This window comes from Podarcis vaucheri (assembly GCF_965113315.1).
Source record: "Podarcis vaucheri genome assembly, chromosome: 1".
NCBI classification, from domain to species: domain Eukaryota; kingdom Metazoa; phylum Chordata; class Lepidosauria; order Squamata; family Lacertidae; genus Podarcis; species Podarcis vaucheri.
Window position 1 is genome coordinate 116,895,131 of NC_138759.1, and position 19,190 is coordinate 116,914,320.

Below are 19,190 nucleotides of genomic sequence, written 5' to 3' on the forward strand. Positions count from 1 at the left end.
TGGCTGCTGCCTCGCTTTTCCTTCAGGGTGGGGCTTGTTATTGCGGTCTCTTGGCCGACCCTGCCTCACAGCAGCCGCTACGGCACCTCGCGAGAAGGAGGAGGCGGCGGCGGCGGCGGCGGCGGCGGCGTGTGCAAGGGAGAGAAATGCACCTCGCCGTTTTGCCTTGACCCCGCGCTTAGGTTCCTCTCCGGGAAGCGAGCGCGCGCCGCCGAGGGTAGGTGGGCGGGCTCGGCTGTCTTGGCACCAAGCAGCACCCCCCACCCCGCTTTTGTCCGGCGGGGCAGCGCCGACAGGCCTGGGCAGAAGCAGCAGCAGTAGTAGTAGCGTGGCGGCGGCGGCCTCCTCCCTGGGCAATCCCGCCCCCTCCGCCTTGTCTCTGTGGTTTCGTCCCGCCTTTTCCCTCGCTCCAGCCCCGCGGCCGACCAGCTTTGCGCGCCCTAGCCGAGGCCCAGGTGAGTCCTTGCTCCGCCTGGCCAGGCGCTCCTCCTCGGCGGCTGCGGCGGCGAGAAGGGGCGGGGAAATTGAGCCGAGCAGGCCCGGCCTTGCGGCCTCGGCAGGCTTTTGTTTCTCCCTCCCCCGCCTCGTGCGGGGCTGCTGCGGCTTCCCCTCCTCCCTGGAGCTGCGGAGGTAAAAGCGGTTCTTGGGGGTGGGGGGCTCGTGGGAAGGGTGGGCGGGCGGGCGAGTGCGGGGTGTGTGTGTGTGTGTCCAGGGCGTCTGTCCCCAAAATGCATGCCCCGTGGGACGGGGCGGGGGGCCGCATCCATCCCTCGCGAGTCTTCTCCCTCCCTCCTTCCTTCCTTCTCTCCTTCCTTCTCTTTCCAAACGCTGCCTCCATTTTCCCACCCCAGGTTGACCATTTGTGCCCTGTTGTTTCTCTTTTCGTGGTGGCAGGCGAGGGTCCGCATGCAGCAGCGGCGGCGGGGCTTCTTGCTCTCTTCTTCAGCCCAGCCTCCCTCCTCCTCAATTCCCCATCTCTCATGCACGCCGCTATGAATCAAAGCCCGTCTTTGAGATCAGAGCAACAGGTTTCTTCTTGCAACTTGCATCTATATCCATGTATATTATCCGTCCTATGAAGCGCGGCGGGACAGAGTCTGCCTCCCGCCTCTCCGCTGCTTTTCCATTGCTCCCAGGTCTCTCCTTCTTCTTCTGTATTTCCTTTCCCTTTCCCTTTGTGTTGTCACTTTCCCAACCCTGCCTTGAGTGCAGGCGGGTGAGTGCCGAACGGCACCAGCCGATCTCTCTCTCTCTCTCTCTCTCTCTCTCTCTCTCTCTCTCTCTCTCAGCATGTTCTGCTTCTAAAAAAACCCAACACATTTCCTTCTTCCCTATCCAGACTTTAAGCTGGGTTGTGAAAAGAAACGAGGAAAAAAAACAACAGAGGGAATAGTTGGTTTTGAGAGAAAGAGAGCCTTGCTTCGGGGGAGAGAAGCTTGCATCGTCGGTAGCCTGGAGGTGGCTTTTTAGGAGACCTTCACTGTGACTTGCAACTGATAGTAAAAATATAACCCAGAGCACTATTCTCTGGCCATCTTGTGACTTGTGGTGTAGTAGTCAGGGCTTTGTCATCCTTTTGGTTTTGCAGAAGAAATGCATGACTGGTGCGGTTGATTCAGCACAGCATTCAGTGTTGCGGTTACTGCTATAGCCATTGGTTTGGGAAAGGTCCATTATTTTTACAGTTTTGTCTTCCCACTTATCCTACCTAGTGAAAAGGTGGTCAATTTAAAGCTCTTTGAATGCATTTCCGTGTATTGTGTGGCAAATTGAAAGACAAGAAAGGTGTATGTGTGTGCATATGTGTATTTCTTTAAAGATCTGGGATAACACCAGATCTTATGACTGTAATGATTAAAGCCAGGTCTGTGCTCCATGTCAAGCAGCAAATTTGCCTGTCTCCTTACTCTAAGAACAGGTAACGGAGCTTTGCAGTCAAATGAACATGTAAAAATGGTGGCTCTGCAGAGACCTCCTCATATCAGCATTTGTGTTGTAATTTAGTGAGCATTGATTTTCTTCTCCCTTTGCTTGCTCCATAATTGTTGAGGGGAAACCAGTTACAACTACCTTGTTCTTTCATTGCCATGGTGAAGTTTTAGTTTTGCACTAAATAATTGAGTTTTCTAGTTTGCAGAGGGCATACATTGTAAGATGCATTGTAATGGATACATTATAAGAGGAAGGTTGACTGCAGGTTAAAACTGAGAAGCCATTTTCAAAGGCCTAATCCTGATGTTGCATTGGAGATCATACCATGTTTTTGCACAATCCACTCCCCACATATGCATAGGTAAGGTTTGAAAGCATATAAAATTATGCAGATCATTATAAAAGTCCACATTGTGATTCCATGCCTTCAATATAACTACAATGTAACTTACCTTGGGTTAAGAACTTAATTCATTCTGGAGGTCTGCTCTTAACCTGAAACTGTTCTTAACTTGAAGCGCCACTTTAGCTAATGGGGCCTGCTACGCTGCTGCTGCACAATTTCTGTTCTCATCCTGAAGCAAAATTCTTAACCTGAGGTACTATTTCTGGGTTAGCGGAGTCTGTAACCTGAAGCGTCTGTAACACGAGGTACCACTGTATGCCTCTAGGCCTTGGGATCTGGTCTGCACCACAATATTGGATCACATTCTTGGATAAATTCTGTGCCCTTTTAGGTGTTGAGAAAGGTAGGAAACGCTTCATGGAGAATTATGCTTTATTCAAACATTTAAATCAACAGAAATCTGAGCTTTTTCTTTTCCTGAAACTTTAGGTATAGATAATTCCTCATTGAATTTGTAGGCTGATATTTGCAGTGGTGCTCACTTCAGTTGCTTATTTGTAAATAGCTGGAGGCATCAGGATGACTTCAATGCTAGGTGATCAAAAGCGAATAATCTTGTACATCTCAGTTTGCTGCTTCTTGAGATATCTTTTTTCAAGCCACCAACAGAGGAATTGGTCAGGAAGAGAAGAAGTTATGAGTAGGCAAGGAATAGCAAATGACATAGGGAAGAAAACAGTTGTAAGTGTCAGATATGACAGAGTTGGAGTTCTGATACAGGAGCAAAGAAGTGCCTCTGAGCAAGTTGTAGTACTTTGTACCACTTAAACCTTTCTAGGCTGCTTTTTGGTGTGGGTGGGTGTGACTTTTTGAGTGGGTGGGTGTTTCTTTGGTGAAGGCCAGTCTATTAGACTACTTTTGCATACTTCTTCAAGCTCTAAGGTTAAGGGTGCAATCAAGACTCTAAAGAACATCAGGAGAAGCAAAATTATCAGTTCCTTTATCCATTCCTATGGATCTGGGAAGCAGCATTTCTATAAGTACAATTTAGGCTTGAATCCAGGGACTAGAGCCTTCTGGGAGGAGAAACTAGAAGTATAGGTCAAACTGATGAATTTACTGAACAGAAAATTATTATCCCTTGCCATAGTATTTTTCTGTAGCGTTTAACTTTTGTTGCATTTGGTAAGCTTTGGAGGTTTATACTTTGATACAAATCAGCCTTGCATTTAAGCACTTGCCTGGTAACTACTACAGACAACAAGGAATTCCATGCAGGCAGGTCCATGGAATTGTATGCAGGAGAAGGAGTTAGCTGGTGGAGGAGGAATAGAGCACTGTGTCCATCCTCTATGCCCAACATAGATACTGTGGGCTGCAAGAGGAAGAAAGCCCCTTCCTCCACACCCTGCACAAAAATGCAGTGGACTATTTATAGCCTAGTATAGAAGGCCTATTGGAGAATTGTACCTTCTCTTTTTTATAAAAAAAATCAGACTCGGTTGGGGAAAAATCATTATCGAATGTTATTCATTTAGCAGACAGACTTTTTAAACGCGTTGTGCTTCATATTCTATGCTGGAGAGCGTCCTAGCTTGAAACATGTATGGAATTAAAAGGTAAAGGTAAAGGTACCCCTGCCCGAACGGGCCAGTCTTGACAGACTCTGGGGTTTGTGCGCCCATCTCACATCTATAGGCCGGGGGCCAGCGCTGTCCGGAGACACTTCCGGGTCACGTGGCCAGCGTGACAAAGCTGCATCTGGCGAGCCAGCGCAGCACATGGAACGCCGTTTACCTTCCCGCTGGTAAGCGGTACCTATTTATCTACTTGCACCCGGGGGTGCTTTCGAACTGCTAGGTTGGCAGGCGCTGGGACCAAGCAGCGGGAGCGCACCCCGCCGCGGGGATTCGAACTGCCGACCTTTCGATCGGCAAGCCCTAGGCGCTGAGGCTTTAACCCACAGCGCCACCCGCGTCCCCATGTATGGAATTACTTTCTATGAAAGGAATTTTGATTCTCATTTACTGAATTATTGTTATTGCTCCTATTTTACAGCTGTCTTCAAAGCTACCATCCTTTGTTGATAACTCCCCAACTATCCTCTTTCCTTCCTCCATAGTCTTAATGGCCTGATAATAATTTAGTGTGCTGGCCCAATTTTACTTAGGTTTGTGGGCCAGGTAAACATTGGAACCCGCATGATTGGAACCTTACAGGCTGATGTGTATTTACTGTGCCCTCTGTTGAGACTGCTATAGACACTGAGTTGTCCTTTTCTAAGATGTTAGTATTTAAACCAGGGGTCAGCAAACTTTTTCAGCAGGGGGCCGGTCTACTGTCCCTCAGACCTTATGGGGGGCCGGACTATATTTTGAAAGGGGGAAAAAATGAACGAATTCCTATGCCCCACAAATAACTCAGAGATGCATTTTAAATAAAAGGACACATTCTACTCATGTAAAAACACGCTGATTCCCGGACTGTCCACAGGCTGGATTTAGAAGGAGATTGGGCCGTATCCGGCCCCCGGGCCTTAGTTTGCCTACCCATCATTTAAACCCATGATTGTATTCTGTTGTAAAAGTGGACTCCTTGCAACATTAACACATAAGGAGGTGCAAATGTGGCTGTAAGCTGTTGTTGTTTAGTCATTTAGTCGTGTCCGACTCTTCGTGACCCCATGGACCAGAGCACGCCAGGCACTTCTGTCTTCCACTGCCTCCCTCAGTTTGGTCAAACTCATGCTGGTAGCTTCAAGAACACTGTCCAACCATCTCGTCCTCTGTCGTCCCCTTCTCCTTGTGCCCTCCATCTTTCCCAACATCAGGGTCTTTTCCAGGGAGTCTTCTCTTCTCATGAGGTGGCCAAAGTATTGGAGCCTCGGCTTCAGGATCTGTCTTTCCAGTGAGCACTCAGGGCTGATTTCCTTAAGAATAGAGAGGTTTGATCTTCTTGCAGTCCATGGGACTCTCAAGAGTCTCCTCCAGCACTAGCATCCAGTTATTTCTGTAGTAAGAATTGGCATGGTATCTTCAAGATTGGGACTAGAAAGCCACATGTAAATTCAAATTCTGTATCTAGCCCTTAGCCACTAGTGAGTATAACTACTCTTAAAACCGTTTTTATTGTGTAGGGAAATGTCATGAGGGAATTGTGATGCCTGTGCACCTACTTGGTTTGCTGATAAAATAGCAATCCGAAACCACTGATTTAAGAACGACATTGAAAGGGGTCTTTATTTAAGGCTCTACTGCTTAAATTTAAGACGTGTTTGAATGGAGTGCCATCTGTTGATTTGCGTCCTAGCGTGAACTTGGCTTGGAGGAAGAGTTCTGAGGTATTCACTTTCACTTCTGCTGAACTGCTTACCTTTTCCAAACCACGGACTGTAGTTTAACACTCACTATGGTTAGTTTCAGCAAGCCAGACTAATAGCCTGTGATTTGAAGCTGGTTTGCTTTGGCACTAACCATAAATGGTGTTAAACCATGATTCCTAGTTTAGATGTGTGCTTCCCCTTCCTTCTTCCTGCTCGAGCAAGCCCAGGTTCATTCAGGTAGCATTAAATCATCAAATCAAAGTGAATACTTTGGGAAATGCCTTTTTGACAGTAACTGTTATAGTTTTCAATCTGCTGTGCAGCTTTTCCCACCAGTTCCTATCACTTGAGAATCTGGAAGCAATGCCTGGCTCTGAAGTGTAAGAAAAGTTTCCAAACAAATCTGTACATTAAACTGTGAGAAGAAAGCACAGTTGTAAAATTCTAATTTAAATCCACAGGGCTTGAAAAACTGAATCAAATCTGAAAACGATTTTGTCAAGGGACATCAATGTTTCCGGATACCACAACAGACACAGTAAGTAAAACCATTCACATTTTGAAGCCTTCTTTCGTTGTGTGGGATTGGCATGGGAGTATAGATATGTTCAAAATATCTAACTCAAATCATGCTACAGCAAGAGATGTATTTGTGTAATGTGATATCTTCTCAATTGATAACACAGACTCCCTCTCAGCTTAAAGCATTTGTTTATGCCAGCCAATGAAATTTACTAGCCTTGCATTGCCTTGTGTGTAACCCAAGTTCTTTAGTTCGAATTTTGTTGTGAACAGGTATATTAATAACTGACACCACAATTGTGTGTTTAAGAAAGTCCCATTTTGTTCAGTATGGCTTACACTCAGTTTAGAGTGCATAGAATTGTGATGGAAAGTACTTAATGAAAATATGAGGCATTATGTAATGGATTTGGAGTGTAAAGGCACAAAGCTCATATTTGGCTTTTTTAATTCCTCAGGGGACATTTATTTTTCTTCCATCCTTCAGTATAGATGTGTTACTTTTATTTTTAAAAGGACCCTCTGTGAAGTAGCTTAGGCTTGCAGGTAATACTAAAATGGTGGATGAAGAAAAGCCTAGGTATAATGAATTGTGTTGCATACTCTATATTATGATTTAGGCCAGTGTTCCTTTTAAGCTGAGAAGGAGTTCCTCAATGGGAGACTCAGTACAGTGGAACCTTGGTTCTCAAATGCCTTGGTACGCGAACATTTCGGCCCCCGAATGCCAAAAACCTGAAAGTAAGTGTTCCGGTTTTCAAACATTTTTCGGAAGCTGAACATCCGATGTGATAGTTGGCGATTGCTTCTGGGGCACCTGCGCCAATTGGAAGCTGTGCCTTGGTTTTTGAACGTTTTGGAAGTCGAACGGACTTCCGGAACAGATTACGCCCAAGAACCACAGTACCACTGTAATTGTAAACAGGCCATACTGGGAATATGGTAGAATTACAGTCGTGGTTCACGTGGTGAGGCACAACAGATAGGTCAAGGGTCTTGCTTGGCGCGTGGCTTCCCCTAGAACCTTCTATAGTATGCATGGTTTCTATGGCAGATATTTATTGGAAGATAAGTCAGTGTGAAATGTTTCCTGGCAATAGAAAATATGAAGACCACCAATTTACATAAAATAGCAATAAGAGTTGGAAAACCAGGCTGAGGGATCTGAGGCATTTACAGAGGATAGTATTGAGTGTGCATGTTTCTAGCAGTCGTAATGCCTCAGGGATTTTAGAAGATGTCTGGTTTGGACGGACATGGGCAGATGTAGTCATGGATGCAGGAGAGCCAGTTGGCTTTGTTTACCAATGATGCAGTCCTAAGATTTCAAGCAAATAAGTGTTTGGAACATTGCGAAATGCTGCATTGACAGATCACTGCAAAACACGAGTGTTGGCTCACAGATATCTAATGCTAGTGCAGAAAAGTGTATGACAGTACAGTGGTACCTCAGGTTAAGTACTTAATTCGTTCTCGAGGTCCATTCTTAACCTGAAACTGTTCTTAACCTGAAGCACCACTAACCTGAAGCTAATGGGGCCTCCTGCTGCTGCCGCGCGATTTCTGTTCCCATCCAGAAGCAAAGGTCTTAACCCAAGGTAATATTTCTGGGTTAGCGGAGTCTGTAACCTGAAGCGTATGTAACTTGAAGCGTATGTAAGCCAAGGTACCACTGTAGAAAGAAGAGAACTAGCATTTAATTTGGACTGTGAAGTTTGTCTTCTGTAAAGAGATAAATAGGGGGTATTGTCTTCTGTTTTTAGGTGAGAAGATGAGTAACTACGATTCGGAAAAACTGAAGTTTGCGATACAGTGGTACCTCAGGTTACATACGCTTCAGGTTACAGACTCATCAATTGATGCTGCAACCATGAGGTGAATACAATGGTGCTGGTTCACATGAGGTCATTGCATTGTGTTTGCTATACAGTGCATGCTCTTGATTCATCTTTGCTATGTAGGTTCAGTATGATACTTTTCCTTCTTGTGGGAGTTTATGTGCAAGGCATGTTGAGCAGTATAGAGAATAAAAGGGTCTGTTCTCATGAAAAATTAGTCCATTCGCGGTTGGTTCTTAATTATGTGCCTAGGGATATGGAAAAGATTTAGAAAGTAAGTGAAAATTATGGATATATTCAGAATGGTGTTCTGATCCCAGTTACAGTATGGACTTCATTAGGCAAGTCTTTTATCCTAAAAATAAAAATGTCCAGGGTTCAAATTAATATGCTGGAAAAGTCAGCCTTCATTATTTCATAGGATTATATAAGTTTGGCTCCTATCTTTTGGTTCTGTGAATGGAAAGAACTGCTTACAGAAGGAGGGTTGTGCTTATGAAAGAAGAGTTGCACTTGAAAAAGTCCTTCCAGGAGTGCAGATCGTCTGTGAAGAGAGCGAAAAGTTAGGATCAAAGACATCAGGTTGGCTCGAGACTTAGTTGTGCTTAGAGTAGACCCACTGAATTTAGCAGGGCTGAAGTTACTCATTTGCACCACTGATTTCAGTAGATCTGGATCCAATTATTGGCGTATACAGCAATAGAAATGTAAAGTTTTACTTTGATCTGGAAGTGGTTTGAAATTTAATAAGCAGATAGTGGAAAATAAACATTTTAAGATGTCAGTGCATCTGTTGAATGTTTTGAAGTGGACAAACTTCAGATTTCACTAGGTTGATCCGTGCATCTATAATTATTGGCATTTTGTTCTCTTCCTGATTACAAAGAACCGATGCACATATCATAAATTTCGCGCATGAACAGGAAGCTACCATTGAGAAAGGAGCTTTTAAAAGTACAGAAGGTCTCTCAGGGCACTAGCTGAATTGCTCTTGAATTATGTATACAAAGAAATGCAGTAATAGGTATCAAAACCCAGTGCTGTTTATACTTGCACTCGGCCTTCGTGCCAATCAGGAGAGTCAGATTTTCTTGTTCTGTTTCTGATTTTATCCTCTCCCCCAAGGATCAACATTTTACATATCCCTGTTGAGACTAATGTTGGCCCGTGTCAGAAACAGACTGCTGGACTTAGAGGAAACTTCCATCTGATCCAGCGGGGGCAGTTCGTATGTTTGGGATTCAGCGTATAATCATTGGCTGCAAAAACCACATTTCATATTGTTTCTGGAAACAGTTGCCTGAACCAGAGTCGTACATGATAAGGACATTCAGCTTCTACGTGGGTATGAGTGTTAAAGCAAAGGCGGAGAACTTTTTTTCAGCCCAAGGGGCTTATGAGCAACCATCCAGGAAACCAGAGGCAAAACCGACTCAACATTTGTACAGTAGGTTGAGTAGGAGAAAACAAGAGCTTTCTATACACATGGTCCCCACCCCTTTTCACATTTCTCCATTCAGGCAAGCAAGAGTCGTCATCACTGCTCAATGACTCATTCTAGCCAGGCAAAAGCACTCAAGGGTGTTGGGTAGTGTTGGTTAGGAGCATGTCCTGGGGGAGTCTTAAGGGCCAAATAAAGGCCTAGAGGTCTGCATTTGGCTCCTGGCCAGGGGTTCCCCAACCCAGTGTTAAGGGGTAAGGTAAGCATTAATTTTAGTGTGGGTATCTGATCTGCATGTGGAAGAGAATATGCATATGGCTTGGATCTCGGAACAGATTGTTTGGAATAGGACAGGTTTATATGCTTCATTGTACCTGGAGAATTATTAGTTTTATAGAAGTATTTCTGAAGACTGTGTTTGAAGCCAGTGCACCCATTTTCATCTGTAGCAAATATTCATTTACTGTGTTTATATGACTGTGTATCAAAATATGTTTTCTGGATGGCTTATAAATGACAATAAAAAGCAATACAGGATTAAGATACAATGCAACAATAAAACAGTACAAATACAGTGGTACCTCGGGTTACAAACGCTTCAGGTTACAGACTCCGCTAACCCAGAAATATTACCTCAGGTTAAGAACTTTGCTTCAGGATGAGAACAGAAATCGTGCTCCGGTGGCACGGCAGCAGCAGGCGGCCCCATTAGCTAAAGTGGTCTTCAGGTTAAGAATAGACCTCCAGAACGAATTAAGTACTTAACCCGAGGTACCACTGTAGAAAAATAGAGCTGGAGAAAATCTCTTCCTTTCTGGCAGCATATTCCATGTTTTTACTGTGTGGTTTGTTCGTTTTTACAAATATATATCTTTCCCATTGTAACATGATTTCTTGCTGTCAGTAACCAAACTTGTTTATATTTTTGTCTTTCTCCATCAGTGGATGTGCTTAGGCTTTTGTGCTATCTTTGCCGTTCCCCCTATTCAGTCTTGCCCTCTGTTATTTCACTAGGACTTTGTGGCCTCCCTTAATCATTTGGGTAGAAAGATGAAGGTTTAAGGTAGATTACTATGTAGGGTGATCTGTGTTATTTTATCATGGCCTTTCATTTTCCCTTTCTTTAAGTACTTTTAAAAGACATAATGTCTTTCAAGGACATAATGCCAGTAACACACAATGGCTTCTTCAACAGGGTAGCAAAACAAGAACCGTCTTTGTGAAATATAGAGGATATCAGTCAATAAATATGCTTATGTAATGGGCATTTTGGCTGCTGATAGAAGAGCAAAAGCCACACAGGTATAAGGCAAGTATTATGTGTACTCAGCAGCGCTTAAAATGCCCTTAGCAAGTTCATTCTTATTGCTCAAACATGCATAAACCAAAAGGGATAAGGCAAGAGAGGACACTGTGGAAGGTAGGAGATGAAGACTGATAAAACAGCTGGGGGTTGGAATAAAATTCTTGCTCTCCAGCCTCTTTCCTGAAACACTGAAGCTCCAAATTTACACAAATAATGCGTAAAAATGAATATGATAATTATTTTGGCGTGTGCTTACTTGAATTTGGGGCAATATGGAGAAGCTAGGTAATCAAGATAGAATGGAGCACAGAACAGTCGTTTAGCAGTATAAAAAATGGAGAGAAAAATTGACTTCTTGCAAAAAAAAATACTTGGAAATACTAATTGGAGAGATTGGTTGGGTATTTAAGGAAGGCACGCTATAAATGTTAACATTATTTGTTTGTTTGTTTGTTTGTTATATAAAACATTCTGAACTTCTTGCTAGGAAGCAAGCATAAATCTCTCACAATCTGACTCTTGAGCAGCTTTAGTGGAGCACAGTAAATGATTGCCCTTGACTTAGACCCTCTGACACCAACTTCTTGTGTTTCAGAACTCTGAAAGTTAACTGAAGGCAAGATGGATGCTACAGTGATATTACCTATTCTGAAGAAAAAGTTAGCCTTCCTTTCAGGTACAGTTTCCTTGTTTTTTATTCAGTTTCATTGAGATGTCTTGTTACTTGATTCCTTCCCCATCCTTCCTGATAATGTGCCACAAATATATTGTACACCTCATCCATGCTGAAGCTCAGGCTGTTAGTTATTGTGGATACTCGGAAAGTAAGTTTCTTTCTCCATCTTGGATGATTAATCGTCTGTATACAGGTTTTGCTTTGTTATTTTTCACTTTATGTATAATACTGATAAGTAGTGTGAGATCAAGGATCTGCTTACACCTGGCTGGTAATTAATTCTAAAAACACAGGAGGTTCCTGACATCTTTTTCTCCAGACGCTGACCAGAATGAGATTCTCCCTCAGGCTAAACTACTTGGATGTCTTCTCTTATGATGTGCTTGACATCATAAGACAGACAGAAGTACTGTTCTTGGGGGACAGAAGGCGGGCAGGTGTGGAGGATTCCCTGGTCCTGAATGGGGTAACTGTGCCCCTGAAGGACCAGGTGCGCAGCCTGGGAGTCATTTTGGACTCACAGCTGTCCATGGAGGCACAGGTCAAATCTGTGTCCAGGGCAGCTGTTTACCAGCTCCATCTGGTACGTAGGCTGAGACCCTATCTGCCTGCGGACTGTCTCGCGAGAGTGGTGCATGCTCTGGTTATCTCCCGCTTGGACTACTGCAATGCACTCTACGTGGGGCTACCTTTGAAGGTGACTCGGAAACTACAACTAATCCAGAATGCGGCAGCTAGACTGGTGACTGGGAGCGGCCGCCGAGACCATATAACACCGGTCTTGAAAGACCTGCATTGGCTCCCAGTACGTTTCCGAGCACAATTCAAAGTGTTGGTGCTGACCTTTAAAGCCCTAAACGGCCTCGGTCCAGTATACCTGAAGGAGCGTCTCCACCCCCATCATTCTGCCCGGACGCTGAGGTCCAGCGCCGAGGGCCTTCTGGCGGTTCCCTCATTGCGAGAAGCAAAGCTACAGGGAACCAGGCAGAGGGCCTTCTCGGTAGTGGCGCCCGCCCTGTGGAACACCCTTCCAGCAGATGTCAAGGCGATAAACAACTACCTGACATTCAGGAGACATCTTAAGGCAGCCCTGTTCAGGGAAGTTTTTAACGTGTGATATTTTATTGTATTTTTGGTTTTTATGGAAGCCGCCCAGAGTGGCTGGGGAGGCCCAGCCAGATGGGCGGGGTATAAATAATAAATTATTATTATTATTATTATTATTATTATTATTATTATTATTATTATTATTATTTTTAACTGTTTAACCTTTGAAATTATGCACTGAGAAGAGAGCTGACTTGGTAATTTGAAAAGCTGTGAATTTCTGGTTAGTACTTGATAAATTTTGTACTACTGAAATTAATGTTGGACCCTGGAGTGCTGGCTAGCTGCCTAACTGTCTCGCCGGCTTTGTTGTAGAGAAGAATTGTTCCTGTAAAGCAGTTTTTTATTTGATAATTGAGACCTTGTTCATTCCTAATCATTCCTTTTGAGCACGCACAGAAAGCTTTCCTTTCTCCCTTAGAACAATATATATATATATTATTAAACATTTTATGAAATATGATCTAGGCTAAGCATTTGTTACATTGTAGTCCTAGAAAAAAAATCCTCAAGGTTTGCATTATATCTGATTACTAGTTCATTGCTAAATCAGCACATCATGAAACTCTGTCTAAGGGAATAACTCAACTACCATTTATACTTTTGTAGTCTTTAAGGCTATGGAAATGTGTAACTGGTCCCTAAGTGCTCATTAATAGTTGTAAAACTTACTGCATATTTAGAATTACTGCATATACTAAGAACTTTCTCTTGCCTTCAAATGTCTTAGCAGATAGTTATGTAGTTGATTATTCACCATATAGGCTTATGGTGTTGGTGCTTATATAGTGTTGGTGCTGACCTTTAAAGCCCTAAACGGCCTTGGTCCAGTATATCTGAAGGAGCGTCTCCACCCCCATCGTTCTGCCCGGACACTGAGGTCCAGCACCGAGGGCCTTCTGGTGGTTCCCTCACTGCGAGAAGCCAAGTTACAGGGAACCAGGCAGAGGGCCTTCTCGGTAGTGGCACCTTCCCTGTGGAACGCCCTCCCACCAGATGTCAAAGAGAACAAGAACTACCAGGCTTTTAGAAGACATCTGAAGGCAGCCCTGTTTCGGGAAGCTTTTAATGTTTGATGTATTATAGTATTTTAATATTCTTTTGGAAGCCGCCCAGAGTGGCTGGGGAAGCCCAGCCAGATGGGCAGGGTATAAATAATAAATTATTATTATTATTATTATTATTATTAAGGATATGTTGCTGAAGTAAGAAGTTGACTGCATTAAATTCACATATATATATATATATTTGTGTGTGTGTGTGTGTGCGCGCGCGCATGCTTAATGGGCCCCAAGCATTCCCAGCCCCTATGAGCCAGCAGGCACATTTTGAAATGTGTGGGTGCCAGTCGCAACATGACTGCTGTAATGGGTGTAATATAACAGCTTGGCTGCTGTAAGGGGCATGAATGAATGAATAAATTCCTTGCACTCTCACAGCACACACCACAGACACACATGCACCTCTCTCACAGACCACAAATACGCAGGCCACACAGTCATACTCTTAGCTCAGTTGGTAGAGCATGAGACCCTTAATCACGTGGTGGCGAGTTCGAGCCTTGGGCAAAAGATTCCTGCATTGCGTGGAGCCTTCATGACCTCTTACAGCTATGCTTGTTTCTGCCCAAGTGCATTTCTCTCACTCACAGAGCACGTGCCCCCCCACAATTTGGAAAAGTCCCTTCACAGGCAAAAGAAGTGCCTGCCATTTCTAAACAAAAATTCACAATGCGTACCAACCTAGTGCCAGATGGCACCATGATGCCCAAGTCTCGAAGGAAGGCCTTCCTGGGCACCTATGGGTGAATGGTTGGCAATCCCTGCCTTAAGAATTGTCAAGGTGTCAGGTGTGGGCAGTGGCATTGGTCTTTCCTGCTGCCCAGCCTCTTCCGTCTGCTTAGAATATTCTCTGCCCACCCCACTGAAAAAGAAGGGGCTTGAGAAGAAGTGATGGCTCACCTAGTCTACTCCTAATTACTTTAAAACCGTTAAGGGATTAAACACTTGGTTCGCACCAGCCCCAACTTTAAAAATAAACCATTCCGGCCTCATAAGTAAATGCTTAAAATTTGAACTGCACCTCAAAGCAGGAAAATTCCATTGCCAACAACAGGGTTTATGTCGAAGAAATATGTACAGAATTGGACAAGTGGAGTTTTTTGGGGGGAAAGGGCAGAGGAGAGCATTGCCAAAATACTACTTTGATTTCTGATGAAGTGAAATTTCTTTTAGACTCAATTTTGGAATCCACATAGCAAACAAACAGAAGCTGACATGTTATAATTGAGTAATAACTCATTAATAAAAGTTACAGAAAATGAGGAGCAACAATAGAGTAAAGGAAAGAATTTACCAGCAGGGCATCTCTTTCCTGGCAGAGAATTTTTACAGTAACTTTTCCTGGAAGCCATTAAATGGACGTTGGGCAATCATTTTAATTGCAACTGTGAAATATTTCACCTGTTGCAAACGCTTCACTCGACATAAGCTTTTTACTGATGTCTTTAAAGGCTATTTTCTAATGCATATATTATTAATATTTTGCTGGGTTGCGTTCATTGGTGGGTGTGCACTGGCAGAAAGTGCTTCGGACCATACAAGATTGGGTACCAAATCTTCCCCCGATCCCCTTTACTGACTGCAGCCCTCTGTGGCATGTCCCATTAAGTTCCAGGTGATCTATCAACCTTCAGGAGCTGGTAGGGGGGAAGGGGATAAGAGGGCAAAAGCCAACAGTGGATACAACCCATTAGTTATTATTTGGATCTAGGGATGCTTCCAGATGGGTACTGGGTGCTCCTTGTGAATGCACTTTACAGTGGTACCTCTAGTTACGAACTTCATTCGTTCCGGAGGTCCGTTCTTAACCTGAAACTGTTCTTAACCAGAGGCGTGCCTTTGCTCTTGCTGCTGCTGCGCCGCCAGCACACAATTTCCATTCTCATCTTGGGGCAAAGTTCTCAACTCGAGGTAACTCTTCCACGTTAGCGGAGTTTGTAGCCTGAAGCGTTTGTAACTCGAGGTACCACTGTGCATTGGTACCTCGGGCTACAGACGCTTCAGGTTACAGACTCCGCTAACCCAGAAATAGTACCTCGGGTTAAGAACTTTGCTTCAGGATGAGAACAGAAATCGTGCGGCGGCAGCGGGAGGCCGCATTAGCTAAAGTGGTACCTCAGGTTAAGAACAGTTTCAGGTTAAGAATGGACCTCCAGAACGAATTAAGTTCTTAACCCAAGGTACCACTGTATTTTGACTGCATCCACACAATGTTGTTTGCCTTAAAAATGCCAACGTTCATTCCCAATCTAATCCAGGTCTCCCATTTCTAAGAACAAACATGCTCTTGTTGGGGTGTTTCTCCTCCCCCAGCTCTGCCAGCTAAACTTCCCACCCACTGCGAATGGAGTGACAGGAGCATCACTCCATTGGTGCTGCAGCAGAACATCCAAAATGAGATCTTCCAAGGGCAGGCAGTAGGAGAGACTGAGGCAATTTAGGACTCATTGAATCTGAATTCTCAAGCCAGTTTCACTGCTATCATGTGATGGATTCGGGCTCAATCATTGACCGTCTACAAGCTGGCAGAGTGGTTTTCCTTTCTTCTTAGAACCATGTTTGATTTTACTATAAGCATGCTTTAAAAAACACACACAACATTTTTCAAGCTGGATGGATGTCCTTCTAAAATAGTGGTTTTTTCCCCCTATTGTTAAACTCTTGTCTGAACCTTTCTTTACTTCATGCACCTCCCAGAAGCAAAACCACGTGAAGGCGGGGGGTGGGGGATTCCCATTGTCCAAAAAGCGCATATTAAATAGGAAAACATAACATTATTGCAAATGGTACAACAAGAGGAAGGAAAGTACCTTCTCCTTAAGAGGACTCAGCTGCTTCAAGTTAAAGTATGAATGTGATCTTTGTATTCTCCTCAACAATGCTGAGTCATTTCCTCTTCCTTCACCTGCTTCCTTTTGTGTCCATTTATTCTTGGCTGAGTTCCTATTCTGTGGGAGAAGTACTATAATGGCAAACTGTTTGCAGTTTCTGATGCAAAGGCTTGGAAGCTTAAGTCTGGAGAAATCTCAATCACTAGCCTACTTTGTTGATTATTGATCCAGGAAGAGGGGATTGATAGTGTGAGGGAGACTTCTGCATCTCTATACTAGGTGTAGCAAAAGATGATACAGTTGTACCTTGGAAGTTGAGCAGAATCTGTTCTGGAAGTCCGTTCGACTTCCAAAATGTTCAGAAACCAAAGCGCGGCTTCTGATTGGCTGCAGGAAACTCCTGCAGCCGATCAGAAGCCCTGTTGGACGTTCAGCTTCCAAAAACAGTTTGCAAACCGGAACAGTCAGTTCCGGGTTTGCGACGTTCAGGAACTAAGCTGTTTGACTTCCAAGGTATGACTGTAATGGTAAGTAAAGGTAAAGGGACCTCTGACTATTAGGTCCAGTCGTGGCCGACTCTGGGGTTGCGGTGCTCATCTCGCTTTATTGGCCGACGGAGCACCGGCGTACAGCTTCCGGGTCATGTGGCCAGCATGACTAAGCTGCTTCTGGTGAACCAGAGCAGCGCACAGAAACGCCGTTTACCTTCCCGTCACACTGGTACCTATTTGTCTACTTGCACTTTGACATGCTTTCGAACTGCTAGATTGGCAGGAGCAGGGACTGAGCAACGGGAGCTCACCCCATCGCAGGGATTCGAACCGCCGACCTTCTGATCGGCAAGTCCTAGGCTCTGTGGTTTAACCCACAGCGCCACCCATGTCCCTGACTGTAGTGGTAGGGACCTGAAAAATAAAATCAGGTTTGGTGTTTACCAGTATTACTATTCATATGTGGAAGTGGAGCCCATCTACATGTTTTGAAAAAGCCGGAGTCTTGTGGTAGGAGCAGTGGAGATTGGTCCATTAGGGCAAAAGGGGCTCAGCCCTACCCAAGTGCCCAGTAATTTATTTATCCTTCCACAATCCATTTCAAGATCCCGGATATTTTCCCTTCAATCTTGTGTTTCGTAGCCAATCCGCGTTCTCACCATGCAGCTAATCTCAGTCCAAAAAGATTGCTATGATTAGACGATTCCACCTATCTGTCTGACTATCATGTCTACCAGCGCTTTGTTCTGGCTGGGCAGTTTTACGATTACCACAGCACTGTGTTGAACTCATCCCAATGAATTTCTTTCTTCAAACGCCATAGAAATGTTTCCAGTTATGCCAAAATCAGTTGCTGCAGAGGATAGAGAATGATTTTTGTTCTATATACTAGCCATTACAGATTGCTTAATGAGCCATTGAGTTCACCTACCGATGAAGTCAGAAATGTGAGGAAATAAAGTGGTGGCAAAAATAGAATCCCTTTTCTTCTACTTCCTTATAGAACTTGAAAATATATCCTGTGCCTTGCTAAAAAATCTACCTATACACAAAGCTGCTTTAACATAGTTTCTGGTGAAGGTTAGAAATGGAGATTATTAAATCGTCAGATTGAATAAGCTGTACTTAAATACATCTCAGAGAGACACTGGTCCTCTACAGCCTCGGTATTGATCCATATATGGCAAGCTGTAGCCTCTTTCTCTTGCCAATTTATGATGTATCTAGTCATGGAATATAATTTGTTCTCAGCTACAAAAGGCTTGGAAACTGTCCCCCGCCTTAATTTAAAGTTTAAAATTAGTAATGGATGAACTTGTTTTAGAAAATATATATATATTATTTACTGAATAATTTACTGAATTTTTATACTGCCCTGTACCTGGAGGTCTCTGGGTGGTTCACAGAATAAAATCAAAATATAAAACCACAGAATACACAATCAAAACAAAAACAACCTAATAACCCCCCCAAAAAAAAAACTCCCCACAAATTAAAAGGGCATAGGATATATGCATTACATCTTTAAGCAGAGCAAAGCACACCCAATGGGGGATTTTTACCACTGGGGAACTGTGCGTAGCCCCAGAGAAGCTTTATAGCCTTGGGAGAGAGGGAGCTGTGGAATCTTTGAGCATATCTCACCAAGCGCTAGGAAACTTCTCCAACAAAAATTCCCTGTAATTTTTGCAAAGGCTCCCCCCCCCTAATCTTTTAGGTCTATGGTAAGTCCCAAAAAACTTTCCACCTAGAAACCACAGTGTTTTAAAATGCAAATTACAGTTTTCAGACGTTTAGGAGGTTTTTCTGTTGCTGAGTGGTTGGTCATCGTCTTCTGCTAACCAAATAGCTTTTTTGGGTTTACACATTTAACAAAGCTTTGCCCTTCTTATTTATTATCTATACTTTCTTTTTAAGTTACAAACCAGCGCACAGTTAAAAGCATCAAGTATGTAATGTGATCTCAATGTATGTTCTTTTTGAAGCCTATAGGGGAGAATGTGCATTTCATTATGACTGAGTTGTGCACAACATAATGTCCTAAATAGAGTGTCTTGAATGATTATTTTGCTGGCGAATCTTTTGGCAATTTAGGTTATGTGCTTCAGTACACTTGTGAATAATTAAACAGAAGTTAAGCCTGATTTGGAAACATGTGATTAAGTTCGCATATAACTTCTATTTTAGCCCAGTATCTCTTTCACTTGCGTGTACTTTTGCTATAATGCATCCATAGAAAAAGGACACGTATCATATTTCATTACAATATTTTTCAAAAACTGTTCATTTTTTCTATAAAAAAGAAAAACGGTTTTAG

General features: G+C 43.5%; 1 protein-coding gene across 3 annotated transcripts in view; it reads left to right on the forward strand.

Annotated features, from left to right (window-relative positions):
- The first annotated feature begins 298 nt into the window (after positions 1-298).
- SESTD1 (SEC14 and spectrin domain containing 1) overlaps positions 299-19,190 on the forward strand; it is a 60,552-nt gene continuing 41,660 nt past the window's right edge. The window contains exons 1-3 of one of the 3 annotated variants that reach the window (XM_082200944.1): positions 299-455; positions 6,062-6,138; positions 11,303-11,383. In XM_082200944.1, the coding sequence (XP_082057070.1) occupies positions 11,329-11,383 (55 nt within the window). In that variant the 5' untranslated portion in view covers positions 299-455; positions 6,062-6,138; positions 11,303-11,328. Of the gene's footprint in view, positions 456-486; positions 631-6,061; positions 6,139-11,302; positions 11,384-19,190 lie in introns of those variants that run through there. The other 2 variants (XM_082200942.1, XM_082200943.1) reach the window with 2 other exon arrangements.